This window comes from Meles meles, chromosome 5 (genome assembly GCF_922984935.1).
Source record: "Meles meles chromosome 5, mMelMel3.1 paternal haplotype, whole genome shotgun sequence".
Lineage (NCBI taxonomy): Eukaryota > Metazoa > Chordata > Mammalia > Carnivora > Mustelidae > Meles > Meles meles.
In genome coordinates, this window is record NC_060070.1 from 124,165,756 (window position 1) to 124,192,894 (window position 27,139).

The following is a 27,139-nucleotide window of genomic DNA, read 5'->3' on the forward strand; positions in this document are numbered from 1 at the left end:
CTTTTTTCTGGAGAGTGGAGATAAGCAACATTAATTAAGCCTATGCCAGCAAGTCTAAATTAATATTTGTACCCACGAGGGACACCTGGGCGGCTCAAGTCAGGATCCCAGGGTGCGTCTGCCCGCGGCTCAAGTCAGGATCCCAGGGTGCTGGGATTGAGTCCCCCTCCCCATGGCTCAGCAGGAAGCCTGCTTCTCCCTCTTCTGCCTGCTGCTACCCCGGCTTGTGCTCTCTCTCTGACAAATAAATAAAATCTTAAAAAAATAAATTTGTACCAAGTTCATATTTGTGAAAGCTTAGGACAGTTCCTGGAAAACTAGTAAGAGCTACTAATATTTCAAATAAGCAGAAATAAGTGAGACTCCTATTTTAGTCCTCCTTTGCCTATTTCCTTGATGCAGGGTATGACCACCCCCAGGAGGGCAATACTGCGCCTGACTTAAATTTTGGTCTCCCCAGAGGAGCGTAGAAGTGTTCAAATTACACCAAACTCCGGTGGAGAGTAGACCTGAGAACACCTACACCTCCCCTCCCAGAGTCAAGTCTATACCCCTCTGCAGGTGCACACACCCACACCCCTAAAGACAGAGAGGTGCCAGTCACTCACCCAGCAACTATTTAGTGCCTACTCTGGATCAGGTGGCAGACTCAAAGTACTGAACATTAATTATGGGCTTCATGAAGCTTACCTTCTAGTGTGTGTGAGAAGAGAAGCAAGGAGATTATGAGGGGGACAGAAATAAATATATACTTTTAAAAATAGATCCCTTGGGATGCCTGGGTGCCTCAGTCAGTTAAGAGTCTGCTTTCAGCTCAGGTCATGATCCCAGGATCTTGGGACCAAGCCCCGCATCAGGCTCCTTGCTCAGCGGGAAGCCTGCTTTTCCCTCAGCCTGCAGCTCCCCGTCTTGTGCCCTCTCTCTCTGACAAATAAATAAATATGATCTTTTTGTAAAAAAATTAAGTTAAATGAAAAATAAAAATAAAATCCCTTAAAATGCATCTTCCTCTCCAGCTTTGTCCTAGGTACCCTGAGATGGGGAGATCCCATCCAGGAGATGAGAGAAAATGGTGGGTTAACCCGCTTCTACCACGCAAGGACTGGAAAATCCCCTCCAGCAAGAAAGGTAAGGGAGGGAGTTACGGACTAGGTTAATGGTTACCTCTAGCAAATTGTTGAGCAATGGAGCTAAGGAAACCTGGAAGAGACGTCACAACTCTAAGGCGTGTCAGGGAGGGACACACCTTCCAATCTGGGGTGAAAAGAGATTAGAGACTGGTTTACCAAGCCAAGGAAGGCGAGGGAGTGAAATAAAAAGCCACCTTTGAAGGAAAGGTTGGATACTGAGATAGGAGAAAAGCAGGGTTAAGGAGGTGAGACCAGAGGGAAACTTCTCTGATGGAGGATTTGGGGACGCAGCCCAGGGGGCACTGCTGGATAGTACCAGGAGAGGGCAGCATCACCTGTCATCTGGGAAATTAAGGAGAAATACCTTGTAGGTAGCCATCCCAGCCACCCAAAGTCAATATTGATGATCAAACTAGCTCTAGCCATACTGCCGGAGGACAGAAAAAGGCAGGAAAGAAGCTGTCAAAACCTGTTTGAGCTCAGGCCTGGCCCCATTTGCCTGAGGCATCTCCCACAAGGGAGATCTTTGTGGGGCAGATTTCTCTGATAGACATTGATCCGCTGGAACAGAAGAGGGTCCTGAGTAGGGGTGTTTTGACCTCCTTTCCTCATGTGGAAGGGATTTGTGTGCAGAATCTGAGGATCACCCATGGAGAAGACCCTCCTCCCCCAACACACACACTCATGAAATCATCCTACAACCTTACAGGATCTTACAATTCAAGGGAGCAAACACTGAATATTATCTTCTCACTGGGGAGGAGAGAGATAGGCCTTCCCCCAGGGAGGCGAAAACCCACAGAAGAGGAAGCAGGAGAGGAAACCACTAACTGCTGGTTTCCAGCAGCACGACTCTCACTCCACCACAGTCCTCCTTGAAGGCTCCTTTTCTTTCAGTGTCAAGTGCTGTTTTGCTCCTCTGTGTCCTTACACTTCCACTGTGATTTTCTGTAACTGTAGGTCTGTTAGACAGCAGGTGGTGAGAAAGAGAAGGTGTGGTAGGGTAGGAGAAAGATTCAAGATATGGAAGCTGGAATGTGTCCAGTTTGGAGGACATATTTTTAAGCCGTTTTTCAGCAGCTCATAAACAATGACAGAACCTCCCAAAATCAAGTTACTCTTCCTCTACCTCCCCACTTATTTGTGTCCCCAAGGACTCCACTTACATTATGCCATCTGATCTTTGCTTAAGACCAGCTACCATCCCCTCCAGGATCAGTGCAACTGTATTCTAGGGCAATAACCCCACTCTCCACCCGCCCCCATTCTCTCATCTTCAACATATCAGTGAGAAAAGGGCAAGGGGCACAGGAGGGGCCCCGCAATGGGGGCAGAAGTGGAAGCATTTAAGCTGACTAGGCTACTGAGGAGGAGCTGACCTCCCCCAGAGATGAGGCCCTTTGACTCAGCTGCTTGTTTCCCTAGCAGGAGGCTTGGATGTCTCCCCTCCCATCACGTCCCTTACCTTTCACCACTCTCTCTCCCCAATCTCAGTGTCTACTTCCAAGTCAGTCCTGCTGGAGTTTGGAAGGAATGCGGGAAAAGGAATAAACGACCACCTTCACATTCTAAAGTTCTCCCCTGGGACCTCATGGGCTTGACCAAGCTGTTAGTGTCGTTTCCTGTGTGAGGGTGGAGTGGGCGTGTCCTCTGATTAATGCAGCAGGGAAACTGAGGCAGAAAAAAAATCCTGTGTTCACGGAGACGGGCGGAGAAACAAGGAGGTTCCCAGGATTCCCTCTCCTTAACACCCCCATCCCTTATCCTTTAGGAGACCAGAGGCTCCCCCTCCGGACCCACTGCCTAGATCGTCGAGTCCCGCCCCCCTCTTGTCCCCTCCCCAGGTTCAGGGCGGGGCCGGTTGGTGAGTCAGCGGCTCCCTGATCTAGCCCGGGAGGGGATAGAGCTGGAGGGGCGGGGTGTGGGGTACGCTGGGCCGGGTCTTGTGTGAGCGGGTCTCTTCGGGCTTGTGTGGCGCTGAAGGGACAGCCCTAGGTCTGGGGGAGAGAATCCCTGCCTGTGAGACCCGCCTTCCCCGGCCCGGGCCCCTCCCAGTTCCCCCAGCGCCGGCCGCTTCCTGGTCCCCGTCGCAACCATGGCTGAAGAACAACCCCAGGTTGAATTGTTCGTGAAGGTAGGAAGACCTTCTCGCTCCTAGGCCGGCCTCCCCATTCTTGGAAGGCAACTCTCACCTTGACCCAGCTCCAGCCTTGACTCCCCAATCCCTTCCCTCCTTGACCCCCACCCTACCCCACGTGCAGTCTTTAGTGTGCGCGCGTTGTTGGGGGTGGCCTCGGGAGGGGAAGATGGTTGTTGTGAGTGCAGGTAATGAGAATTCTGTGCTTGACCCTGAAAAGTTTGTGGAAGTGCAAGTTTTCAGCAGCCTAAAGGGCCGGAAGGTAGAGAAGAGGTCCCAGGAGTTGAGGCTATTCACCGGGGTTGGGGGGCAGGGGGACAAGCTGAAGGAAAGACTGGGAGAGAAGAGGGCAGTGGGACTCAACAGGCTTTGGGAGGGTCAGAGGGAAACATCAGGACATAAGAGAAGACCAGAGTGAGGAGTGTCTTGGGAGAGACTTGGAGAAGTGAGAGAGAGAGGCAGAGAGAGGGAGGGAGAGGGAGAGAGTGTGTGTTTGTGTGTGTGTGTGGCAGGGCAGGTTTCAAGGAAGAGGGTGTGGCGGGGAAGGCTGGAAGGAGATCCCCGGCCGAGGACTGGTGGGGTGGAAGGAGATGGAGAATGGGAGTGGGGTTCTAGCAGTGCGACCGGAGAGAGGGTGGGCCCGGAAGGTTCCCCGGGATTTGGAGAAGCGAAAGGAAAGGAGGTAACCATATGGGAGTTTAGCTGGGGCTACCAGGGAGATAGGTGGGGAGAGGGATCAGAAGGAGGAAGAGAACTGGGTTAGGGTGTTGATGGTTTGGGGGTTTTAGAAACAGGAGAAAGAGAGTGGCCCAGCTCTGTCCTCTCTCAGTGGGTATGGATGAGGAGCGGTGGTCCTTTGGCCTTTGGAGATGAAAGCGCAGACAGCGGACTAGCGGACTTCACTCTCTCTGCTCTGCTCCCCTCCCCACTGCAGGGGCATTCTTACCCAATCCCGGACCTCATCTCTGCACCTCCCTCTCTGTCTGTGCCTCCTTGTTTGCACATTCTCCCCACCCTTCACTTTCCTGCCGCCTTTCTCTCCACTTCCCCCCTTTGTTCGTCCTTCTTTGTGCGTTCCTGCTGCTTTTTCCCTTCTTGCTGCTTGGGGCTTCTGGAGAAGCCATTCCCTCTCCCTGTGCCCAGCCGTGCCTGGGTCCGCCCCCCTTAGGTGTGGTCCCCACCTCACTCACACTCGCCTCAAGGGCTATTTTTATTCGTGGGTGAGGCCGCCCTACAGAGTCTGGCCTTGGGTCCAGTATGAGGAGAGTCATCTGGAGCCGGGGCCATGTGTTGGGAGACCCCGCAGGTAGTGTGTGGGGAAGAGGAAGGTGGCCCTCGGCTGCCCAGGCCTCAGCCTCACAGCTCCCTGCCCCCACTCCTTGCCAGGAAGGAAGCCGCTGAAGCAGGGACAGTATGAGATGAATCACTCTCAGCCCAGGGGGAGGTCCCTTGGGGGATGAGGTCACCACTTGCCAATTAGAGGGCAGCCCCCCCCTCTGCAAAGCCCGCTACATCTTTAGAGGCCCTGGGCCCTTGACTCCCCACCCAGCTGCCAGAAAGAGGGTGGAGGTATAGAGAACCAGAACTCTGGCTTCCAAACCCCGTGGTACCTTGCCCATTCTCAGACTCTACTCCAGTCAGGAATCCAGGAATCCAGGCCTCTAGCCTACAACCCTGGCCTCACCAAAGTCCCTCTCTAGGGATATGGAGGAGTTAAATACGCTTTTGTATGTAAAGTGCTTAGGATAGCAGGTAACACTGCATTACTGTTTGTCTTCCCTCTCTAAGGTCCAGATACTCCCAAACCCAATCCCTCTGCCTACCTCCCAGCTGTCCTGAACTCTCTGGGGAACCAGAAGCTGACCTTTGCAGAAAACTCCCGCTAATCTGCCCTTAGGTTTACTCTGCTTCCAGAGTGGAGAGCCCATGTCTGGGGAGAGCTGTTAGCCCTGAGACTGTGTGTCATGATTAGGCAGAAAACTGTGTGATCTTGGGGGTAGGGGGTGGGCAGAGAATGGCCTGGGGTAGGTGGGGTATACTAGGCCTAACCTTGGGGTGGGGGTTACTTTTCAGGCTGGCAGTGATGGGGCCAAGATTGGGAACTGCCCCTTCTCCCAGAGACTGTTCATGGTGCTCTGGCTCAAGGGAGTCACCTTCAATGTCACCACTGTTGACACCAAGAGGTGGGCCAATTTCTGTTCCTCTAACATTCCGTTTGCATACGCGCTCACCCATCCTAGTCCTTTCATCCTGCGGCTTCCCCCCCCCCCCCCCCCCGCCCTCCACCCAGAGCTCCTTTTTCTTCCCACATGCTTCATCTCTCCTTTCTGATTCTCCCTGACCCCATTTTCCTGTCCTGATGCCTGGCCTGTTCTCTAGGAGGACGGAGACAGTGCAGAAGCTGTGTCCCGGAGGGCAGCTCCCATTCCTGTTGTATGGCACAGAAGTGCACACAGACACCAACAAGATTGAAGAGTTCCTAGAGGCAGTGCTTTGCCCTCCCAGGTACAAGGGCACTTGGAAAGGAAGGGTTGGGTGGCTGGGAGATTCTAGGGGAGAGGGAGGTGGAAGAAATGGAAAACCGAAATGGTGGTGGGCTGGAGCAGGGGAGCTGAGGCTCCTCCCCGGAAGATAGCTTCTCCTGTTTCTCCTCCTGGCTTTCAGGTACCCCAAGCTGGCAGCTCTGAACCCTGAGTCCAACACGGCGGGGCTGGACATATTTGCCAAATTCTCTGCTTACATCAAGAATTCAAACCCAGCACTCAATGATAGTGAGTCTCAAGGGTTGGAGGCCAGGGTCCTAGGAGGAATGGAAAAGATCCAGGGATTGGGAGGCATTAGGGGCACCTGGAAATTCCGATATTGGGGAGATGGAGCAGATGTTGGCAAACCCTCACTGCCTCCTACCCCAGCCCCCTTATTTTTGTTTAAACCCCATATTTCCTTGCATTTTCATTGCCTGTGACTTTAAGTTTCTCTTTGTTTGTCACCTAGCCTCTCGCGTACCACTGTGTTAGTTGGGTTGGCTGCTGGCCTGTTCCATGGCAGAAGAGGGTTGTGCTTAAAAACAGTGACTCTCCGGGTGCCTGGGTGGCTCAGTCGGTTGGGTGTCTGCTTTTAGCTCAGGTCGCTGTCTTGAGGTCTTGGGATCCCTGCTCGGTGGGAAGCCCTCTTCTGTTCCCTCTGGCTCGTGCTTTCTTTCTCAAATAAATAAATAAAATCTTAAAAAAAAAAAAGCCTTTAGCTCAGGTCGCTGTCTTGGGGTCCTGAGATCCCTGCTCAGCGGGAAGCCTTCTCCTTTTCCCTCTGGCTTGTGCTTTCTTTCTCAAATAAATAAATAAAATCTTAAAAAAAAAAAAAAAAAAAAGGCACCCAGGGGGCGCCTGGGTGGCTCAGGGGGTTAAAGCCTCTGCCTTCAGCTCAGGTCATGATCCCAGGGTCCTGGGATCGAGCCCCGCATCGGGCTCTCTGATCAGCGGGGAGGCTGCTTCCTCCTCTCTCTCTGCCTCCCTCTCTGCCTACCTATGATTTCTGTCTGTCAAATAAATACATAAAATCTTTGAAAAAAAAAAAGGGGGGGGTGGGCACCTGGATGGCTAAGTCTGTTAAGGGTCTGCCTTTGGCTCAGGTCATGATCCCAGAGTCCTGGGATCTGCCCCAGGGAGCCAGCTCCTCCCTCTCCCTCTCCCCGGGCTTGCGGGCTCTATCAAATAAAATCTTAAAAACAACAGCAACAACAATGACTCTAGATCCAGACAACCTACACCTTCCCTAGCTAGATTAAACCCTACTAGCTGGGTGAATTTGGGCAGTTCATTTAATTTCTCTGTAAATCCATTTCCAGATCCATAAAATGAGGCTAACAATGCCTGTTTCATGAGTTGATGTGAGAATTAAGAGTTTTTGTATGTCAGGTGCTTAAAATAACACATGGAAAACGAACTACATTCGTATCAGATACTAATATTTGGACCGACCCCACTCCCCAGGCCCTCCTGGACTATGTTGCTCTCCTGATGTTCTTACCAATTCCCCTTTCTTGCACAGATCTGGAGAAGGGGCTCCTGAAAGCCCTAAAAGTTTTAGACAATTACTTGACATCCCCCCTCCCAGAAGAAGTGGATGAGACCAGTGCTGAGGACGAGGGCATCTCTCAGAGGAAGTTTCTGGATGGCAATGAGCTCACTCTCGCTGACTGCAACCTGTTGCCAAAGCTCCACATAGTACAGGTGGGTGGTCATTGTATGAGCAGAGGGTGGCCTCTGGGATGGCTCTTTCAGAAGCTCCCACGCAGGTTCTCTATGACAACGACTCCAAAGGTGGTTTCTTTCTTAGGATGGTTTCCATGGATTGCCACCAATAGCAGACACACCCCATTCCTTCTCACCAGTCATTGCTGCAAGGCTGTTGCTTTAGAGAATTAACATTCGGTGATACAGGCTGTGGGTGCAGACTGGCCGGGAGTAACACATCCAACATTGTTGTCAAGAGTGCTCTTCCTGTCTCTATCACTGCCAAATCCCCACATCACACAAAGCAGGCTTTTCCTAAAATCAGAGCTTTAACTCTTTTTATAGCATTGGTCTCCACTTTGTCTTATGATGAAAGATGAAAACTGCTGGTTCCCATGTTTTTGACTCAGCCTCAAAGCTATGGTTTAGTTTGTGAAACATGGGCATAATGTCAGTCTGCCACAGACCTCTGTATTGAACATCTGTGTACTAAGCACTGAAAGACACAAAGATGACTGACAATTGGTCCTTGCCCTCAAAGGATTTGAAATCTAGCCAGAAAGATAGAACAGTCACATGAAAGTTAAGTAACAAAACATGATAAAAAGCCAAATGAAAAATAGGGACAAAAGTTACTGTGGAAATTCAAGTGGAAAATTTTCTGATGTGTGAATTACATCTAAGTAAAATCAAGAAGAGAGCAATGGCACTATGGAACGGGGTGGTCTGAAAAGGAGCTGGTTAAAAATGGCCAGGATTTCAGTGAGTGGAGAGGAAAGGTGAAGACAAGATCGTGAGGAGTTAAGAAAGCCAATTGGATGATTCATATAGGAGCGAAGAATCACTGGAAGAGAAGCCAGATAGCGGGGGTTCTTGAATGCCTGGTCAGGAAGGCTAGATTTCATCCTAGAAGTCTTGGGAGAAGGGAGAGACCCAAGAGCCTAGCTGCCAGGGCTGCTCCCCTGAGGCTGACATGTTGATCCCATTGATCCCTCTCCTCTCCCCACCCCCAGGTGGTATGTAAGAAGTACAGGGGATTCTCCATCCCAGAGGTGTTCCGCGGAGTCCATCGGTACCTGCGCAATGCCTATGCTCGGGAAGAGTTTGCCTCCACCTGTCCAGATGATGAAGAGATCGAGCTGGCTTACGAGCAAGTGGCCAAGGCCCTCAAATAAGTGCTTCCTGCGGCTCCGTCTCCCTCTGCATTTTCTTCACAAAGGCAGCAGCCGGTTTCCACGTGGCTATCCAAGGGACACACTCCAAAACGGCCAGTGGGCAGAGAATCCTGGAGCACTTGTGCAGGGCTGGCTGGGGGGCTGAGGGGAAAGATGGGGAATCTAGGTAAGATTTTTATTGTGGGGTGGTGCAGGTAGGACAATGTATTTCAGTAATAAAATACAGAATGAAAATACAGTGTCGTTTTACACAAAGGGGTCTTGAGTGGGGCTAACACGGGAATGAGAGGTGGGTCAGTGACCTTGAGCCCAAGGCAGAAGCGAGGAATTTAGAAGAGGGGTATTGGTGGTCAGGCTTCCATTTCTCGTGCCAGTCCACCGTAACGCTGTCTTGTCCATGTCGCGTTTGCAGCCCAGCCACCGGGGCCAGCCAGATCTGGGTGGGCCTGGGCAGCACTCACCGGGCGGGGCCAAGTTCTGAGGAGGGGAGCGAAGTCCCCCTGGAGTGGGCGCGGCGTAGCAGGGCGGAATGGGCGTGGTCTCTAGGAGCCCCGCCCCGTCCCGCTTAGACAATGCCCCGGAGCCGCCAGACCGTCGCGCCCCCGCACCACCGTAGTTCTTGAGCTCGCCTACCCGGGGACCCCTCAAAAGCCCAGACCTCCAGTCCCCGAGGCTTGAAGACTAGGACTCCCTTCTCCAACTCTGTCCTCAGGGGGGTGGGGCCCCAGCCAAGATCACAGAACGCAGGAGTCGGGGTGGCCACTGGAGGTAAGTCTAGGGGTTGAAGATGTCCTCTGGACCGTGCGCGGGCCGGAGCTTGAGGATGCCGGGCCCGTGCCTGCAACGGACAGAGTGCAGGAGGCCGAAATTTGGGTGCGGAGCTGAGCGGGGTAGACTTTGGGGAAGATGGACCGGGAGACGGGGTCCTGGAGCCGGGAGACGAGAGACGGGGTCCTGGAGCCGGGAGTGGCAGCCGCTCCCTGGGGCCACGCCCCCGGTTTCCCCGCCCCTTGGATTTCGTTTTAGACCTCTCGCAGTCCTCGGGGACTCGGTCTGGTTTATACTGGGTCGCGCTAGGGGCAGCGGGAGCGGCCCGGGTGGAGGGAGATTTAACTCCTTAGATTCTAATTTCTCCCTCGTTACCCCTCTTCTGTTTCTCGTTTGGGCATTCAGGACTTCCATCTTCTAGGCCTTGACTCTCTCCCCAGCTGCCTCCTCCTGTCCCATAACCCCTTTGGGTCCCTCGCCGCACTTCGGGTCCCTATGGCAGCGAGCAGCTGAGGGTTAAGGGGGCGGGACCGTTGCATTTTTGGGGAGTGAGCGCATCCTAGCGGCTGCCAAGAGGGGCGCCTAGCAGGGACCTCGCAAAGCCTCCGAACTGGGGCAACAGGTGTTGTGAAAATTAGGGGTCCGGATGTTGTTCCTCGGACTCCGTCCAATGAAGCAGACCAGACCCAGAAGGGTGCAGGGTGGAATGGGGTCGGCAGGAGAGGAAGGTCTGGAGGGGGTGGGGCGAAGTGGGAGGGGCGCCCGGAGAAGGCAGAAGGAAGACCCGGGCGCTCTTAACCACCCCCCTACGCCCTTCTGTGCCTGTCTCTTTCGCTGCCAACCCCACTCCCCTTTTCTCTTATCCCAGACAGGTGAAGTAAAAAGAGAAAACTAAGAAATCAGCGCGGCCGGAGGGGGAGACTGTGTGGATGGGATGGGGACGCCAGGGGAGGGGCTGGGCCGCTGCTCCCATGCCCTGATCCGGGGGGTCCCGGAGAGCCTGGCTTCGGGGGAGGGTGCGGGGGCTGGCCTCCCGGCTCTGGACCTGGCTAAAGCTCAAAGGGAGCACGGGGTACTGGGGGGTAAACTGAGGCAGCGGTTGGGGCTGCAGCTGCTAGAACTGCCTCCTGAAGAGTCGCTGCCGCTGGGACCGCTCCTCGGTGACACCGCCGTGATCCAAGGGGACACGGCCCTAATTACGCGTCCCTGGAGCCCCTCCCGCAGGCCGGAGGTGAGCGCCGGGGCGCGGTTTGGGGGGTAAGGGGAAAGGAGGAGCTGGACGTGCGGGGCTTTAAGAGTTATGGTTGGGAATGTCTCTGCCCCGCGCCCTCTTTCCTGCCCTAAGGTCGATGGAGTCCGCAAAGCCCTTCAGGACCTTGGGCTCCGGACTGTGGAGATGGGGGATGAGAACGCGACGCTGGATGGCACTGATGTTCTCTTTACGGGTGAGGCTGAGGTGCCTGCATCCCTGGGCTTTGCATTGGGAAGCAGAGCTGGGGAGACTAGGCCATGTTGGGCCTTGTTTCCAACTCACTCTCTCAAACCTCCGCGGCCTCCCTGGGCTCAGGCCGGGAGTTTTTTGTAGGCCTCTCCAAGTGGACCAATCACCGAGGAGCTGAAATCGTGGCAGACACGTTCCGAGTGAGGAGCGGAACCAGCTTCTTGCTGGGGAAGCGGGGAGCGGATGGGGTGGGAGGGGCGCACGGAGGGGGCGCAGAGTAGAAAGGAGCCCAGAGCAACCTGTGTTTGAGGGAATCCCCCATCCCTCCCGTGTCCCTGAATAATTTCTTTTGTTGCCCCTAGGACTTCGCTGTCTCCACAGTGCCGGTCTCGAGCTCCTCCCACCTGCGCGGTCTTTGCGGCATGGGGGGACCCCGCACTGTCGTGGCTGGTAGCAGCGAGGCTGCCCAAAAGGCTGTCCGGGTGAGGAGGGTGGGGCCAACAAAAGTGGGCGTGGCTTTTGGCCCGTGAGGCTGAAAGCGGGGAGGTTCAGAGACTTAATTCCAACCCCTGCCCTCATGGAGCTGTCCATCTGGTATGAAAACACGTCAGAAAGCAAGAAGTTACTATGGCAGGACAGGGAACACAGTCGATTAACATCGTCTTCCCGAGTTTCAAGAAACTTCTCAAAGGTGGTATCTAAGCTATGAGGAAGGATGGATGACATGGACTGGTGGGGACTGGAGAAGGGGAGAAGAGGGCTGCAGGTAGTAGAGAGCTGCAGGTAGTAAGAATTGCATGTGGGTCTGAGTTGGAACTTAACAAAAGTCACTAAAATGCTTAGAACAGTGCCTGACACATACTAAGGGCAAGTGCTTGCTATCGTTATCATGCAGCAAATGTAACTGTGTTCCCAGCCCTTAGTGGTGGTAGGGCCACCAGACTCAGTTGTGGGGAGGCTCTGAGACTTGACCACTTCCTCTTTTTCCCTTCCTCAGGCGATGGCAGTGTTGACAGACCACCCCTATGCGTCCCTGACTCTCCCAGATGATGCAGCTGCTGACTGTCTCTTTTTGCGACCTGGGCTGCCTGGTGTGCCCCCTTTTCTCCTGCACCGTGGAGGCGGGGACCTGCCCAATAGCCAGGAGGTGAGAGGAGGCAAGAGCTCCACTACTAACAACAACCAGAGGAAGGAGTCTCAGGCCTTCCTAGTGGGACAAAGATGGGGTACCTTCTCTAGAAGCATGGCCGGCTCCAAGAAGGGCCTGGCTGTGGCCTCAGAGTCTTACTCCCCTCTCCCATTTCATGTCCTTCCTGCAGGCATTGCAGAAGCTCTCTGATGTCACCCTGGTACCTGTGTCCTGCTCAGAACTGGAGAAGGCAGGCGCCGGGCTCAGCTCCCTCTGCCTGGTGCTCAGCACGCGTCCCCACAGCTGAGCTCCTGGCCTTAGGGTTCTGGCTGGCCAGTGTTTGGGCAGCATAGGGAGTAGAAGCGGAAGGAGGCTTAGATAGAGGACGGTGAATAGGTATAGTAGTGGGGAGAGGGCCCCAAGATGGGGGGGAGGGCTTAGTGTGGGAAAAATGAGAGAGTCCACTGGGTGAGTCCTCTTCCTCAGAACTAATAAAACAGAACTGACCTTTTAGACTGGGCTGTGGCTGGTGTCTTAACTGGGATAGGGGCAGGGCTGAAATCCGAGGTTGAGGTTAGTCTTTCATTCATCAAACCCTCATTAGGCACTTACTGAGTCATTGCCCAGCCCTATCATAGGTGTTTGGGTGCAAGATGGACAGGATAGAATTTCTATTGTGGGGAGCATATGTGACGTAGAGAAGAAAGAGTAGGGTGGATCACTCATTATCTAAATGTCAGATGATTCAGAGACTGGTAGATTACCAACTCACCCCTAGTTGATAGAAAGGAAGAAGTAACGCTTCCAGGGACATTCATTTTCATTCACTCATTTACTGAGGCTTAGCAGTAATATAAAAAGGGTCAGTCTCCTGAGAGCAGGGAACTCACGGTACATTGAAACTGAAATACAGGTTGTGATGGAACAATTTACAGGGTGTGGTTGCTAAGAGATAAATAAGGAGACTGCCTACAGCATCAAAATCAAAATGTATGCAGGGGTAGGCAAAGAGGGTCAGGAATGGCTTCCCAGAAATGGCTACATTTCAGCTGAGTCTTGGGGATGAAGAATTATTAGGCAGGAAGGTAGTGGGGAGAAGGAAAAAAGGGTGATCTGGAAAGAAGGACTTGCCTGGCACAAAAACGTATTTGGAGGCTGGGGAGAATCTCTCCCAGGCTGGCATGCTGTGCACATGTGGTGTGCCAGAGACAAGTCTGGAAGGTAGACAGAGTACTGCCAGCACCTTGTACCCAAAGCCAAGGCCCATGGGTCCAAGAAAATGTCCTGGAAAGACATCCTGCAACTTTGGAATACAGGTTGTGAGGAGGTTTGCATTTGGGGAGGACCCCTCTGGCTTCAGGGAGGAGGGCAGGGGCAAGAGGATGAGGTGGGGCTATGAGTCACCCAGGAAGGAAATGAGGAGAGTATATTCAGGTGGCAGCCCTGGGCATGAAGAAGGGTATGGATTTCACAGTGACATTAAAATAGAAAGACAGGACTTGGTTCGTTGTGTGGGAGTGAGCAGAATGAGGTCTGCATGACTCCCAGTTTCTGGCTTAGGCAACTGGTTGATCAAGAGAGACTACAGAGGAGGATTAAGTGAGTGACAGTGAGTTGGGTTTGGGATATGCTGTGTGCAGAATGTCTATGGCTGACCAGGCAGGGCTGTCCCAGGGATAGATTGGAAATCTCATTACTTGAGATCTGAGCTGGAGAGAGTTCTGAGTGTTGTTTGCAGAGGTGAGGCTTGAGGACTGGCTGTGGATGCCAGATTCCCAGAAGAGAGGGTAGTCAGATAAAGGGACGAACCTAGAATGGTGGGGAATACCGTGAGAATAGGGAGGAGGGCAGAGGAGTCCAAAAGGAAGATGCCAGCATTAAAGAAGGAAGTAACCAAAGACCAACTAAAAACTCTACTGGGCGTGGCCATTAGGATATCACTGGCAACCTCATGGAGAGATGAGGAGCAGTGTGAGTGGAGTCAAGGAGAAGACAAAGTGTAGGCCCCTGGTTCAAAGAGCTGGACTGTGCAGGGGGAGGGAAGAGACAGGACAACTATCTAGGACTTGTTGATGTCTTAAGATAGGGAGGCAGGGCTTGATCAGGTTTAGAGAGGGCACCAGTAGTGAAGAAGACGTGAAAGTTACAGGAGAGATGGAGTTACTGAAGGAGCAAGATCAGTGGCAGAGCAGAGAACCTAGGGCTCCTGACTCCCACACTAGTGCTCATTTCTGTCCCATGGTGCATCCATTGCCCGGTGAGGTGCCAAGAAGGAGAGGGGAGCTGTGGAAAGCTGGGAACCTTCAACTTGTGAGGTTTGGAATAAGGGCTTCCCTTCAAACTACAACCGCATAGATGGTCGAGGCATCAGCTGGGACCATGGGGGACAACCGGAGGGGCCTTCTGAGGGCCAGATGATCCAGGTCGGCGTAGAGCAGGCTCTGAAAGGTGGGGAGGAAGGCAGGAGAGTCTCAGAAGTCTGACTCGCTTGGGGATTCAGGCCTCTCTCTCAGTCCCCTCTGCTCAGGGATTTGGTCCAACCCCCTTCCAATCGCCAGGCCCTTACCGCCTCCTGGTCCAGGTCCCCTGCAGTCTTGGGCTCCTCCTCCTTTACTGGTCTCTGGGGCTCGACATTTGCGAGTGGATCTATATGGGGGGGGGGCGGTGAACAGAGCTGACGAATTGAAAGTGACCAACATTCTGCTTCCAGCAAGGGCTCAGACTCAGGAATTGAGAGGAGGGAAGTGTGGGAGCAATAGAAAAATGGGGTGGTTAGTCTCACCAAATCTGGGGAGTGGTCGAGGCGGGTGCGGGGGTGATCGTCTGTAACGGATGTATAAGTCTTTGAGAGCCACCAGTTTTATCTCCTCTTCCTCGGGGCCAACAGCAACCCAGCAACTCAAAGGCTCAGACCCGCAAAACAATTTAGGCTCCACCCCCACAGATAGTTCCGCCCACGCTCTGGTCCTGCTCCGGCTCTACTGTCGCCTCCCTAGCCAGGGCTCCGCCTACCAGCCTGTGGCCTCGGCCCAAGGGGTGACCTCCCTCCACCGCCCCCTTCTTTTCTAAACCACACGCCGGAGCTCTAGGTCTAGCTTCTGCCTGCGAAGGTTCTGGTCCTACCCTCCCGCCCCCGGTCCCGACTCATTTAACCAGGCCCCGCCCATTGTGCTCACCTGCGCCACCACCAGACCATGCCCAACGCCCCGACTCCCAGCACCAGCCCAGCGCCCAGCAGGGGGATCAGGAGCTGGGGATTCACCGACCCTGGGGGAACAGAGGACGGCGTGGTGGCGGATACTGAGGTCAGGGGTGCGAGGACAGAGAACTAGATCTCCTGTCCAGGAAACCTCCCGCTAAGGCCTCTCTCCCGAGGGGGTGTGAGTGAAGTCCCACGCGCAAAGGCCTGGACCTACCGTGGGTAGACCCCGGTGCCCTGCAATCAGCCCCGTCCCCTAGCACGTGAAGCACTGTACGGCTTTCTTCCTCATGCCGGCCCCTGCAGAAAAAGGTGCCTGAGTCCCCCGCGCTCAGGAGCAGCTCCAGCCGCCGGATACTGGGGTCCAGGGCACGTAGGCGACCAGCAAAGGGCTGGACTGGAGACACAGTAGGGGTCCCGCTCGAGGAGGCCCACAGGATTGGGCGGCGTCCTTTGGACAGGCCCTTGCAGGCAGGGAAGCTAGGCGCCCAGGCCCAGCGGATGGGATGCGAGACCCCCACGCAGGAGAAATTCACCCGGTCTCCGGGACGGCCATCCAGTGAAGCTGGGGTTGGAGGGGACAGGGGTTAGGGCAAGTCCACAGGGATAGACTAACCCCACTCCCGAACCCCATTCCCGTCTCCTCTCTCTCCCCTCTCTTCTGAGCTCCCGCCAGCCTGGATCATCCCACACACATCAACCTTCCCCTCCCCATCGCCCGCCGCCCCTCAGTCTTCCCTCGCGCCCACTCCCAACTTTCCTGGGGGAAAATGGCTTACCCCCAGGTTCTCCCTGGGCCCTTGACAGCAGCAGCGGCAGTAGCTGCAGAACCAGAGCCATGACTGGGATGTATGTGGTGGGGATAGGAGGCGAGTGTATCAGCGGAGAAGACCGGAGGGAAACTCGGGAAGGGGGGGTGGGGAGGGCACGGGTTGGGGGCTCCGATAAGAGCGGGGCGGGGCTACCAGCCTCCGGGATCCCTCTGGGAGTCCTCGCTGGCTCGCTTTCAGCCCTCAGACAATACTCAGTTGAAAGTGGTGCTCTGCTGGTTAGGATAGCACTTTCATATACTTTAACTCCCGCGGGGTAGCAGTGGCCCGGAGCATCCTGGCTGTCTGAGTTCAAATCCTGCCTTAGCCATCATCTATTAGCTGAGTGATGTGGGAGAGTCGTTGAACTTCTCTGGGCCTGTTCATTCATCCGTAAAACAGCGATAAAAAGCACGTACCTGGGGCGTCTGGGTGGCTCAGTCGTGGGGCCATGATCCCGGGGTCCTGAGATCTAGCCCCACTTTGGGCTCTCCTCTGGGAGGGAAGCCTGCTTCTCCCTCTCCCACCCCCCTGCTTGTGTTCCCTCTCACGCTGTGTCTCTGTCAAATAAATAAACAAAATCTTAAAAAAAAAAAAAGCACCTACCTTCTAGAGTATTGAGAAATTAAAAAAAGGAATACACCTACAATGCCTAGAACAATGGTTGACACATAGGAGCACTGGGTGCTCATCATTATTGTTATTACTGCAACTTCTTATTCTAGCTTCTCCTTCACCTCTCTGTGCCCACGCTGTCCCTCCTGGCCAATGGTGCCCCACCCAAACTGGCAGGTTTTGGTCTGGGAGACACTTTGGAACAGGCCACATGCCCCACACTCTGGACTTCATCTGCCCTCTCCCAGGCCAGGCCAAGCCCTGGTTTAGCCAGGGCAGGTTCCCAGAACCTTCTGAGTGCCTAAGGCAGCACCTCAGCAGGCAGCCCCAGCCCCAGCAAGGACCCAGCCTAGGTCCTTGCTGTTGTGACATCACAGAGGCCCTTGGTGACATCACGAATCTTTCATCCTTCATCCTGCGGCTGAGCAGGGGTTGGGAAGACCATGTCAAGGCTGAATCCAGATGAAGTTAGCCCCTTCTGTCCTCAGCTTCTGCTCACATGCCCCTACCAATGCCCCCCCAAGGACCCAAATTGGGCAATGAGTGTAGGCTACACCCCATTATCCATTTTCCGGAACCAGTAGGTGCTGCCACCATAGCCACTGTAATGTCACAGGGGCTTTGGTGATGCCTTTTCAGAGGACTGGGCAGGAGGGCTGTCAGCTGGGAACCAGGAAGAGTGTCTTGGCCTGAAACCAAGAACCAAAATGGAGTTGGCCATGAGTGTGCCTACCTTCCAGTATATCTCTCTCTCCCATCCCTACTCCCTCACCCAGTTCTGCTTAGTCCCTCCCCACCCCTGGTCATCAGGGTATAAATGGGGAAGGAGGGGCCACCAGAGGCAGGGAAGGGAGGGACCTTTGGGATTATAAATTCCAAAAAGGCCACTCGACTCCCAGAGCTGGATCCCTGAAACTCTACTCTGTCAGCTGCTGCACTTGCTACCATCCCCGGGGACCCTCATCATGAAAGGTTTTCTGCTGCTCATCCTGTCTGCTCTGCTCTGCTGGGTCTCAGGTGAGCACTGGGGGGCCCCCAGGGACTTCTACATCTTCCCCCACCCACTGTGCTCCATTGCCCACTGCTTGGGATCTTAAGCACCCCTAGCTCCAACCAGTGCAACTCTCCTGTGACAGGGTCCTTGCTCCATTTCTCAAGGACCCATGTCTCCTCCATCCCCACCTCCAAGACCTACCGTTCTAACCTGCCAGAGCTCCAGGTCCCCTGTCCCCCAGTCCACGACCAAACCCAGCTTACTGCTTTATCCTCTCATCACCTGCACTCAACGGAGTCCTCCCAGAAACCTAGGCGTCCAGCCTGGGGCTTCTTGTGCACCCCACCCTCCCCACCTTCTCCTCCAGATTCGGTTCTCAGTCATTCAAGCAATAGCCTTTCCTAGTTCACCCCTGCTCTTTCCCGGAGAGCATACCCACAGGGACACCAGCTTTCTGGAGGATCCCAGTGATCTCCTAGAACCTCCTGGGGAACCGGGGAAATAGCCCAGTTCTAGGGAGGGGATGCCAGGGCTGCTCACCCCCAGGGTTGAAGTGGATTTATTTCACAGAGGTGTAGTCACTGGGCTCCCCTCCCTTGGACTGAACCCCTCCTTCACCAAACTTTGCTCACACAAGCCTAGAATTAGCTGAGGTGGGAGCCTGGAAGGTGACACTTTTGCATCCGCCCCCTCTCCATCCTGGAATGGTGCTCAGACAACACCTGACAATCTGCTTCTCAGATATTATTCTTTTCTGTCTGAGAGCTGCTGGAGAGGATCCCTCTCACGTCTGGTTCCTCTTCCCACCCTCATGGTGGTCACAGGTGGGGAGAGTAAATCGCTAAAGCTGGCCACAGGTGGTTTTGTTGTCAGCCTCAAGTCCCAAGCCACTGATGCAAGTGTTGCAACCATGACTTTTATTTTGTTTATTGTTTTTTTTTAAAGATTTAATTTATTTATTTGAGAGCGAGCAAGCCGAGCACAAGCAGAGGGAGCTGCAGAGAGAAAGGGGGAAGCAGGCTCCCTGCTGAGCAGAGAGCCTGTGGGGGTGGATCCCTGAACCCTCAGATCTTGACCTGAGCTGAAGGCAGACACTTAACCAACTGAGCCACCCAGGCACCCCAAGAACCATGATTTTTTGTTTGTAGTATTTCTTCTCATTTCAAGTCTCCGTCTGTGACATCTTCTGAATTCCTTCGTCTTTTCCCCCACCACCTCCATTCCTTGCCCACGGTAGTCTCACATTCCATCTATCCCTGGCCCCGTGTTTTTGTTGGTAGCTCTGCCCCTCTTGACTCATTCCCGAATGGGGTGGGGTGCAGGACGATATTTAGGGTGTAGGCATTCACAGAGCAACAACTCCACCCTCACCCACTTCCACTATTTCTGTTTCACTCACCTGCTCGGTCACTGCCAAACCAAACAGGTCAGAACACCTACTTGACTGACTCTTCTCCACCCTACCCCACAGCTCCGCTGGTCCCCAGGTGAGTCAGACACCCCATCCCCTCAGCCTGACTTGTGTCTTCCCAGCTGACATTCGCTGTCACTCCTGCTACAAGGTCCCCGTGCTGGGCTGTGTGGACCGGCAATCCTGCCGCCTGGAACCAGGACAGCAGTGCCTGACAACAAATGTGTACCTCGGTAACATGCTCCTCTTTAGTGGGGACAGGAGGCTGGTGGGAGACTCTATGGCAAGGGCCAAGGCCCAAATGTGGCTCAGACTGCAATGGGACACACAGTCCCAGCAAGGACATATTTGGCCAAGTATTCTTAAGTGCCAGTCACCATTCTATGACTTTACATGGATTGTGGGCAGCAACAAGTCCAAGGACCAAGACTGGGGTGAGGGGGCGGGGGACGGAAGTGCAGGAGGACAGTCAGACTTACTGAGAAGAGATAAGGAGGGGAAGGGCAGGGGCAGAGTGGGGAAGGAAGCCTGGGTGGGTGCATGGGCCGGGGGGGACACAGGCACGCCAGGCACCCGAGCTAGCTGACCCTACGGTCCATTCCTACCCTCAGGTAAGATGTGGGTTTTCTCCAACCTTCGATGTGGCACACCGGAAGAGCCTTGTCGGGAGACCTTCAACCAAACCAACCACAAGCTGGGCCTTACCTATAACACCACCTGTTGCAACAAGGACAACTGCAATAGTCCAGCCCCTCGGCCCACCCCAGCCCTGGCCCTCGTCCTCCTCACCTCTGTGGCTGGCCTTGGCCTCTGGCTGCTGCACTGAGACTCACTCCATAGCTGCCCCTCCTCTCACCTACCTTAGCCTGAGTTTAGCCCTAGGTCTCCTTGTCCCCCGGCTCCCTACACTGGTCTCTCCTTAACTCCCTTCACTCAGAATAGCATTTCTCCAGGCTCTTCACATTTCTGTAATTAGACAGCGGTCTTCCCACCCATCCTTCCACCTTACAGCCTCCACTCACCTTCTCCCGAGTCCCTTCCTATATCCCTCTAGACCATCCCAGATCCTCCACTGGTCCCAGAAGAGCTCTGCACTTTGCATCCTGCACTCTACCATGCCCAACTCAGAGAGGGATGGAGATCTGGGCCTGAAATGGGACTTCTGTCCTGTCCCCCGCAAAGGCTCCCAGGAAGGACCTGATGACCTCACTGTATGGGGTTGATTCCCCAAACCCTCGCTCCATACGTACCTCATCCCCATGCTCGCCTGTTTGCATTTTGAGTAATAAATGTCTATGTCTGATAAACTGTGTGTTTTTTGTCAAAAGACCTGTCGTCAGAGGCCCCCTCTTGGGAGGTAACACTCTCAGCTCCTGCCCTTCCCCAAGAATCCTCCAGGGACTTTCCCTGGGAGGCTGGGCTGGGGCAAATGGAGAAACGGGTTTTTCAGGCCTCCATCCTTCCTTCCTGTGTCTGGAGTTGACATTTGCGTCCAGTGTTTGGAGCAACAATCCTTATCCCAAATTTAGGCCACACCTCTGATGTACAGCCAAGAAGGAGGCATGGCCTGACTTAAGGGCTCCCCCAAAAGGGTAGGAGAGCTGCATGGGGATGGAACACAGGACCCTCTTAGCAGGTTAGAGTCAAGGGTCTCACTCGGCCCCATTACTAAGCAGGGCAGCAAGCAACCCTCCCATCATGGTGTTCCCATTTCCTTTCTCAATCCTATAGAGTCACATTGAGAACCAAGTTGCAAATGGGAGAAAGGGAAAGAAACTCAACCAGGTTCTTTGGTTCCTAGTGACCCCCATTCAGCCCAGAGCCCACTCCCCCTGCTCAGTGGTCCTCAGTGCAGGAAGATTCTCCCTAGCAATAGGCCCCAGGGGTCACTTAGGGCAGATTCTCCGTTGTCCTTTGGGGTTTCGTTGGTGAAGGAGTGCACTGTTGTAACTAAGTCCACTGACGCTTGGTAACTAGAGCATGGATGGCCCCATAATACTCCTGCAATTCTCCCATCAGCGAAAGATAGATGGCATTTTTCCAGTCAGCTCTAGAGTGGTGGAGAGATTTTAATGGCTCACAAAGGGTTGTTTGTCTTCTCACCTCAGCTCTCCTTTGTTCCCTTGCTCCCTTGCTCCACCCGCCCCAGCCTACTAGCCTCTCCACAGTGCTGGCAAGAACCAGGCCAGGGCGGCAGCTGCTGCAGCCAAGACACGTGGTGGGGCCACGGTGCTTGCCACGGCGCTGTTACACAGGTCTCCGACGCAGCATTCCCTGTGGGTTGTGTAAGTCACGTCTCCCACCAACTCTGTTTCCACTTGATTGCAATGATGGGCCGCCACACAGGCTTGATAGTGATGAATCAAGGTCACTGAGGCTGAGAGAGAAAACAAGACGGCGGTGTTGGACTCTTGGCTAGAGGACTTGCCTGCTAGGGCAGAGCGGATGTGACTTCCAGGAGCCCGGAGGGATTCTCTGTCCCCTCCAGAAAACACCTCCATGAAACCAAGTAACCAAAATGAACACTGACATTGTTAGCCCTCTGATTCAATGGCGCTGAAAAGGCCCCACCTCCCTTCACTGTGCTGTTCTGGCCAAAAATCCATGACTGCAACCTAATTATGAGAAAAGAGTAGATAAATGTAAATTGAGGGATGGTTTCTAAAATAACTTATGGGGACTCTTGAAAAGTGTCAAGGTCATGGAAGACAAAGACACAGGACTGTCCCAGATCGGAAGAGACTAAGAAGACTGGTTTGGACTGAAGCCACCGTCCCCCTTGTCAGTTCAGGTGGAAAATGAACCCTCCATGTGCTGTCACCCTCAGGCACAGCTGGACCGGCCAACGAACACACAAGCCTAGGCTCAGGGGATAGGAATGATGGCTTATTACTCAGAGAAACTTGCGGACAAGTAGTTAATCAGCACTATTCTAAAGACATAATCATTGGCTGGGCCTAATGAAATGTCTAACATGGAGAATAAAGACATTTTTTAGATTCCAAGTCTGTTGAGATGGAAAAGACTTCTGGGGGACCAGACGAAGTGGCACCAGAGCGCCTGCTAGCATGACCTCATGGGGCTCCAGTCAGCAGAGCCCACCTTCTCAGAAGACCCCTAGCCCCAATTTCGCCCTCAAAAACTCTCACTTGCCAGCTGTCAGGGGGCGGAGGTGGGGCTTTTGAGCATCAGCTCCCTGTTCTCCTGGGTGACACCACACTAATAAATAGCCTACTTTTCTTCACTGCAGAAGCTCCGCGTCAGATTTTATTGGCTTGCTGTGCAAGGGGTGGATGAACTCTCATTTGGTTTGGCTATAGGACCAGAAAAAAGACATAACTAGATCATCTGGCTACACTGAATAAGGTCTGTAGATTAGTTGGTATTTTTTGAAAGACTTATTTATTTATTTCAGAGTGAGCAAGCAGGGGGAGGGGCAGAAGGAGAGTGAGAGAGAATCCTGAAGCAGACTCCCTGCTGAGCCAGGAGCTTACCTCAGGGCTTGATCTCAGGACCCTGAGATCATGACCTGAGCCAAAATCAAGAGTCAGAAGCTTAATCCACACAGCCACCCAAGTGCCCCTCGTTAACAGTATCGTACCAGTGTTATTTTCTGATTGCGATCATTGTACTACGGTTATATTAGATGTTAGTATTAGAGAAAAGGAGGTGAAGGACATACAGGAACTCTACTATTTTTGCAACTTTTTGGTCAATTAAAAATTATTTCAAAATCATATACACGTGCATGCGCACACACACACACACACACACACACACACACACACACACACACACCCCGGTCCTCAGCTAATACCTGCAAGTTTGGTTTAATATTTTGGTCCCTGCGTTCAAGGGACAGAACCTTTTCAACGACTTCGGAGTGAATGGGCCTGTGAGACTCTGGAGAGTTAAGAGGAGGAGGTGACAGGGACAGTGGGCTGCTGAGGGGCTCAGTGCCAAAGCCAGAAGGGGCTCCAGACCTCTCTACTCTGCCATGGCACCATATGCCCGAAGCCAGACTGGGCCTGGGGGGCAGGGGAGGGCTGGGGGAAGGGGGAGAAGCTGAGGACTCACGGTTTCCAGACAGCTTGTTCTGCCCCGGGCCAGGCTGGGGCTTGCGCTCCAGGAAGCCACAGTGCTCCCCCTCCCCGCAGGTGGCCACCGTCTCTTTGCAGGAGTTGCTGGAGCCTCCTTTGCACTCGAAGCACCGCATGCGGGTTCCTGGCAGGAGAGAAGAGGCACTTGACCTGGGCTGACTGGGAGCCAGCTGGCAGAGGCGGACAGGGCTTGGCTGCCTCCTTACCCAGGGCAGACCCCAACAGGGTGCTGAGCAGGACGCCGACCAGTAGAGAGTTCATTGTGTCTGCCAGCAATGTCAGTATCACCTCTCTCCCACCCCCTCCCTGGCCCTGATCCGCCAGCCTTATATCCCCCTTGCCTTGGGCTTTATAGCGCAATAAAAAGGGAGTAAAGAATCTCCCCCAGCAGGCACTGGGGCCCCACTAGTGACAGGGAGGCCCCCCCCTCCCGCCGCCCCGCGGAAGAAAGAGCTCCTAGCGTCCTCCAGAGTTCCCAGATGGCTCCATCCTCAGCAGCGGTTCTCAGGCTGCGGCCCCAGAACTCCTGGCCAGAGGGTCCTCAATGGTCTTCCTTTCCCACTTGCATACCTACAGGAGGTTGCCTTTTCCCAGCATACTATCAACAAAACAGCAGGTCGCAACAGCCTAAGGGCAGAAGCCATGGAACAACCCGGCCATCTTCTATTCAGCCTGACTTTTATGTAATTTCCCAAAGTGGGAATCCTTTTCTGTGTTGTTGGGAAAGAAGTTACTTTTCACAAAACTGTGTTTCGTTAACATGTGATAGATTTATTATTTTTATTTTTAAATAAACCTACTTAAAATGCTCTGTGTTGATTTTGAATATAGTAAATACTGTAGTAAATACCAATATTAAGCCACACAGAGAAAACCTCTTTTGGGCCTTCAGTAATTTTTACGAGTATAAAGAGGTCCTGAGATTAAAAGAAAAAAAAAAAAAAAGGATATCTGTCTCCTTTGCCCTCCTCCCTCCCCTTTCTTACTCCTGATACATCCCTGCTCTGATTCCCCAGATAAGGCTCTCCTCCCTCAAGGTCATAAACCTCAGTTTTCCAGAATCTACCATCACCTCCTGAATCTTTTCCCTGCGCTCCTTCCCAGTCTTTCTGAAACACCCCCCCTCCCAGTGGAAACACATCTGTCCCTCTGGCCCCACTCATGATTAATTCCTTCCTCCACAGTAGTAAAACTGGGAGAGATAATTATAGGGTACAAATGTTGAGGCTTGGGGGGATCAAAGGGATGTGAAGCTGGGCGGGGTCCCACTGATGCAGCTGAGCTTTGTGTGGAGGGAAGGGTGGGAGAGGGCATTGTTGGTTCCACATACAGACACCACGCTGGAACAATTCTGGGCCAGGCCTTCTAGGAGGGTGACCTTGAGAGACTCCAACGCACAGAGAGGGAAAGGATGGAGCAAACAAAGACAGGGAACTGAGCTGACAGAGCCGAGAACAGCTTGCGACAAGGGGAGGTGGGGAGGAATGAGGGGGAAGGTGACAGACAGAACTCTGGAGCGGCAGACACAGCTGAAAGCACAAAGCACAGAACAGAGAAGACCCCCAAGGCTCTAGCCGACTCAAGTAGGGGAGGATGTGAGAGGTGTGGAATGTAGGAGCTGCGGGCCCAGGGCCCCTACTGCGTCAGGCTGGGGAATCTGGTCCTGGTTCCACCCCCCAGATTCACTCCCTAGGTGTGTTTGTTTACTGGTCCCTCCCTGTCTTGCTCAGATGCTCCAGCTCTCGGGATCTCTGGGTGCAGATCACATTCTCCCAGACTCCTGAGCCCTGGGTCCAGCCATGGGCCCCTCCAGCATCTTCCTGTGCATCCTGTTCCTCTGTGGGGCACTGGGTAAGGGGGGGCAGGTGGGAGAAGCGGGGATGCTGAGCAGAGATTTGCATGGGCTTCAGAAAGAAGAGCTCCTGGGAATGGCCTCAGGCCAGGAGAAGGTGGAACCGGAAGTTTCTTTTCCAAGGCGTTTGAGAATGAATAACTCTCTCTTCCTTGCAGCATCTTGACATGCCTCTGTCCTCTGTCTCCCCCGTTCCTTGTCTCACCTCTTGCTTCTTTGCCGGGACCCTGCGGTCAGTGTGTCAGTGTCAATTCTTATTTGCTCTTTGTCTGGGGCACCATCTGCTTCACTTTTTCACTGCCACCCTGCCTTCCCGGGTCTGGCTTTTGGTGTCACTCTCTGCCTTCGTCTCTGACTCTCTTGGCTTCTGTCATATCTGAGCGTTTCTCACAACCTCTGGATCCCTCTTGCCTCTGTGATTTTTCTTTTCCTGAGTTGTCTCCCCTCCCTTCCCTGTGTCTCTACGCTACTTCTCTCTGCTCTGCTCCTTCCCTTTCCCCACTTCCCTCTCCCCATTTTGTGTCACCTCTCTGCGTGAATCCCTCTCCCTTATCTGGGCTCCAGCCTCTCACAGGCCTCTTTGTCTCTCCTGTTCTCTGCTGACCCTACCCCCCCCCCCCCCCCCGCCCCACTGCAGGTCTCACCACGCCCCCGCCCCCTGCCCGAGGTCGGCTCCACTGTTATACCTGCAGCTTTGCCAAACCCTGCTACCCGGTTCCCACCGAGTGTCAGGACGACGAAGCTTGTGGCATCAGTATTGGCACCTCAGGTAGGACTCTGGCCCAATGGCCCTTCTCTAGGCCAGTCTCCATCCATCCATCTTGCACTGCCCTTACCTCCTTCCTGCCTGGACCTCAGCATTCTCTCATTCTGTCCCACAGAGCAGAATGAGATCATCGAGCGGAAGGGCTGCCTGCCACGGGCCCAGTGCCCTCTGCGGGGCCATGCCACCTACTGGTCGCGCTTCTACGCTCTGCAGCACCACTGCTGTGAGCAGGATCTGTGCAACACAGCCACCACGCTGCGGCCGCTCCCCAGCCCCCTACTCGCTGCCCTGCTCCTCCTTGCAGCCAGCTTCACCTGGGGAGGCCCCCTCCTCCACTGGTTCAAGCCAATCTGCAGCCTTCAACCCAGGACTCTGCCCCCCTCCTCACCGCCCTTGAGACCCCTGCATCTGAGATATGCCCAAGAACCTGATTCTGTAGAGAACTCCGATTCCCAGCCTCACGCCTTCCCAAACCCCTCCCAAGGCCTGGTTCCTGCAGGCACCACTCTAGCCTGGATAGGCACCTGTCTAGAGCCCCGCCTCATAAACAATACCTGTTCTAGGGCTTTTGTCTTTTCTAGATGCCCGCAGTTGATGCCCTATCTCAGCTCCAGGTCTTGGTCAAGGCAGGTGTTTTGTTGAAGCTGGGGGTCCCAGGCAAGGGGATTGAAGGGGCATCAGGTATGGTGAGGAGGATAGTCTTGCTAGGAAAGATTAATTTGGCAGTTCAGGAACTCAGGAAGGAGGTTCTTGGGGTAACTGTGAAGAGTAAATTTAATAAAAGTGCTATCTGGGAGTCTAGGACACTGCCTTGTCTCTCTCTCTCTCTCTCTCTCTCTCTCTCTCTCTCTCTCTCTGTGTGTGTGTGTGTGTGTGTGTGCGCGCGCACACACACTTTCTCTCTCTCTCGCCCCCTCCCTCCCTCTCTCTCTCTCTTTAAAAGCAAACTAGAGCTGCCTGGTGGGTTGGGCTGGGCTGTTGGAACCTGAACTGTAACTTTCACCTCATTGTCCCTCTGTGTCATTTGCGTCCTCCTTCTTGCTAATAGCTTAGCTTGAGCCCCTGTAGCATGGAGGCTTTCGATGACACTTCGAGAAAGCTTTCCTCCAGTGAGGCCCAAATTTGAGCAGACACACAAAAGGGTGTCTGGTGGAGTTGCTTGTGATGGTGTAGTGGGGAGTCTGGCTCCTTTCTGCCCGGAATGGACCAGTTAGGAGCATCGGTGCTCTCCCTCCCATCTACCAGCCCAGGCTTGTCCGAGGCTCAAAGACAGCCCAGCACACACCCCACCCGGGAATCCACCCACCCGCCCCTGCGGACACTCCCTCTACCCCCAGAGATAGCATGTGACTCTAGGGCCTCCCGGGGTGTCAGGATGTTG

General features: G+C 53.9%; 6 protein-coding genes across 9 annotated transcripts; 4 read left to right on the forward strand and 2 right to left on the reverse strand.

Moving 5' to 3' along the window:
- Positions 1-3,014: 3,014 nt before the first annotated feature.
- CLIC1 (chloride intracellular channel 1) lies at positions 3,015-9,448 on the forward strand. Its single transcript, XM_046006350.1, has 6 exons — positions 3,015-3,264; positions 5,341-5,450; positions 5,647-5,772; positions 5,932-6,038; positions 7,315-7,496; positions 8,513-9,448. The coding sequence occupies exons 1-6, from the start codon at positions 3,226-3,228 to the stop codon at positions 8,672-8,674; spliced, it is 726 nt and encodes a 241-aa protein (XP_045862306.1). The 5' UTR covers positions 3,015-3,225; the 3' UTR covers positions 8,675-9,448.
- DDAH2 (dimethylarginine dimethylaminohydrolase 2) lies at positions 9,304-12,519 on the forward strand. Of its 2 annotated transcripts, none has more exons than XM_046006348.1 (7): positions 9,304-9,442; positions 10,311-10,673; positions 10,788-10,887; positions 11,010-11,083; positions 11,246-11,365; positions 11,881-12,030; positions 12,203-12,519. In XM_046006348.1, the coding sequence occupies exons 2-7, from the start codon at positions 10,377-10,379 to the stop codon at positions 12,317-12,319; spliced, it is 858 nt and encodes a 285-aa protein (XP_045862304.1). In that variant the 5' UTR covers positions 9,304-9,442; positions 10,311-10,376; the 3' UTR covers positions 12,320-12,519. The 2 variants fall into 2 exon arrangements, with proteins under 2 accessions (XP_045862304.1, XP_045862305.1); XM_046006349.1 differs by having other exon boundaries at positions 9,313-9,442; positions 10,315-10,673.
- A 164-nt stretch (positions 12,520-12,683) lies between these two features.
- MPIG6B (megakaryocyte and platelet inhibitory receptor G6b) lies at positions 12,684-16,051 on the reverse strand. Of its 3 annotated transcripts, XM_046005807.1 has the most exons (6): positions 15,991-16,051; positions 15,429-15,776; positions 15,189-15,279; positions 14,795-14,835; positions 14,579-14,658; positions 12,684-14,453 (listed from the first exon to the last, which is right to left on the reverse strand). In XM_046005807.1, the coding sequence occupies exons 1-6, from the start codon at positions 16,049-16,051 to the stop codon at positions 14,349-14,351; spliced, it is 726 nt and encodes a 241-aa protein (XP_045861763.1). In that variant the 3' UTR covers positions 12,684-14,348. The 3 variants fall into 3 exon arrangements, with proteins under 3 accessions (XP_045861763.1, XP_045861764.1, XP_045861765.1); XM_046005808.1 differs by lacking the exon at positions 15,189-15,279 and having other exon boundaries at positions 14,579-14,686; XM_046005809.1 differs by lacking the exons at positions 14,795-14,835; positions 15,189-15,279.
- Positions 16,052-17,174: 1,123 nt separating this feature from the next.
- On the forward strand, positions 17,175-20,017 carry LY6G6C (lymphocyte antigen 6 family member G6C). Its single transcript, XM_046006099.1, has 3 exons — positions 17,175-17,215; positions 19,101-19,273; positions 19,652-20,017. The coding sequence occupies exons 1-3, from the start codon at positions 17,175-17,177 to the stop codon at positions 19,864-19,866; spliced, it is 429 nt and encodes a 142-aa protein (XP_045862055.1). The 3' UTR covers positions 19,867-20,017.
- Positions 20,018-21,193: 1,176 nt separating this feature from the next.
- Positions 21,194-23,401, reverse strand: LY6G6D (lymphocyte antigen 6 family member G6D). The gene is made up of 3 exons (XM_046006519.1): positions 23,347-23,401; positions 23,118-23,264; positions 21,194-21,417 (listed from the first exon to the last, which is right to left on the reverse strand). Exons 1-3 carry the CDS (start codon positions 23,399-23,401, stop codon positions 21,194-21,196), a joined length of 426 nt encoding a protein of 141 aa, XP_045862475.1.
- A 1,538-nt stretch (positions 23,402-24,939) lies between these two features.
- On the forward strand, positions 24,940-26,432 carry LOC123942536 (lymphocyte antigen 6G6e-like). The gene is made up of 3 exons (XM_046006518.1): positions 24,940-24,991; positions 25,630-25,761; positions 25,874-26,432. Exons 1-3 carry the CDS (start codon positions 24,940-24,942, stop codon positions 26,398-26,400), a joined length of 711 nt encoding a protein of 236 aa, XP_045862474.1. The 3' UTR covers positions 26,401-26,432.
- The last annotated feature ends 707 nt before the right edge of the window (positions 26,433-27,139 follow it).

What these genes read in the sequence shown, in the direction of transcription:
- CLIC1 (XM_046006350.1), top strand. Translation starts at nt 3,226, where the DNA reads ATGGCTGAAGAACAACCCCAGGTTGAATTGTTCGTGAAG. An exon ending in ACCACTGTTGACACCAAGAG is followed by an intron (nt 5,451 to 5,646) that starts GTGGGCCAATTT and finishes CCTGTTCTCTAG; the next exon opens with GAGGACGGAGACAGTGCAGA. An exon ending in CAAAGCTCCACATAGTACAG is followed by an intron (nt 7,497 to 8,512) that starts GTGGGTGGTCAT and finishes CCCCACCCCCAG; the next exon opens with GTGGTATGTAAGAAGTACAG.
- DDAH2 (XM_046006348.1), top strand. Translation starts at nt 10,377, where the DNA reads ATGGGGACGCCAGGGGAGGGGCTGGGCCGCTGCTCCCATGCCCTGATC. An exon ending in GCCCCTCCCGCAGGCCGGAG is followed by an intron (nt 10,674 to 10,787) that starts GTGAGCGCCGGG and finishes TCCTGCCCTAAG; the next exon opens with GTCGATGGAGTCCGCAAAGC. An exon ending in CACTGATGTTCTCTTTACGG is followed by an intron (nt 10,888 to 11,009) that starts GTGAGGCTGAGG and finishes CCCTGGGCTCAG; the next exon opens with GCCGGGAGTTTTTTGTAGGC.
- MPIG6B (XM_046005807.1), bottom strand. Translation starts at nt 16,051, where the DNA reads ATGGCTCTGGTTCTGCAGCTACTGCCGCTGCTGCTGTCAAGGGCCCAG. An exon ending in GGCCCAGGGAGAACCTGGGG is followed by an intron (nt 15,777 to 15,990) that starts GTAAGCCATTTT and finishes CTCCAACCCCAG; the next exon opens with CTTCACTGGATGGCCGTCCC. An exon ending in GGCACCGGGGTCTACCCACG is followed by an intron (nt 15,280 to 15,428) that starts GTAGGTCCAGGC and finishes CTGTTCCCCCAG; the next exon opens with GGTCGGTGAATCCCCAGCTC.
- LY6G6C (XM_046006099.1), top strand. Translation starts at nt 17,175, where the DNA reads ATGAGTGTAGGCTACACCCCATTATCCATTTTCCGGAACCA. An exon ending in TTATCCATTTTCCGGAACCA is followed by an intron (nt 17,216 to 19,100) that starts GTAGGTGCTGCC and finishes CCTACCCCACAG; the next exon opens with CTCCGCTGGTCCCCAGGTGA. An exon ending in GACAACAAATGTGTACCTCG is followed by an intron (nt 19,274 to 19,651) that starts GTAACATGCTCC and finishes TCCTACCCTCAG; the next exon opens with GTAAGATGTGGGTTTTCTCC.
- LY6G6D (XM_046006519.1), bottom strand. Translation starts at nt 23,401, where the DNA reads ATGAACTCTCTACTGGTCGGCGTCCTGCTCAGCACCCTGTTGGGGTCT. An exon ending in CCTGTTGGGGTCTGCCCTGG is followed by an intron (nt 23,265 to 23,346) that starts GTAAGGAGGCAG and finishes CTCTCCTGCCAG; the next exon opens with GAACCCGCATGCGGTGCTTC. An exon ending in GAACAAGCTGTCTGGAAACC is followed by an intron (nt 21,418 to 23,117) that starts GTGAGTCCTCAG and finishes TTTCTCTCTCAG; the next exon opens with CCTCAGTGACCTTGATTCAT.
- LOC123942536 (XM_046006518.1), top strand. Translation starts at nt 24,940, where the DNA reads ATGGGCCCCTCCAGCATCTTCCTGTGCATCCTGTTCCTCTGTGGGGCA. An exon ending in GTTCCTCTGTGGGGCACTGG is followed by an intron (nt 24,992 to 25,629) that starts GTAAGGGGGGGC and finishes GCCCCACTGCAG; the next exon opens with GTCTCACCACGCCCCCGCCC. An exon ending in CATCAGTATTGGCACCTCAG is followed by an intron (nt 25,762 to 25,873) that starts GTAGGACTCTGG and finishes TCTGTCCCACAG; the next exon opens with AGCAGAATGAGATCATCGAG.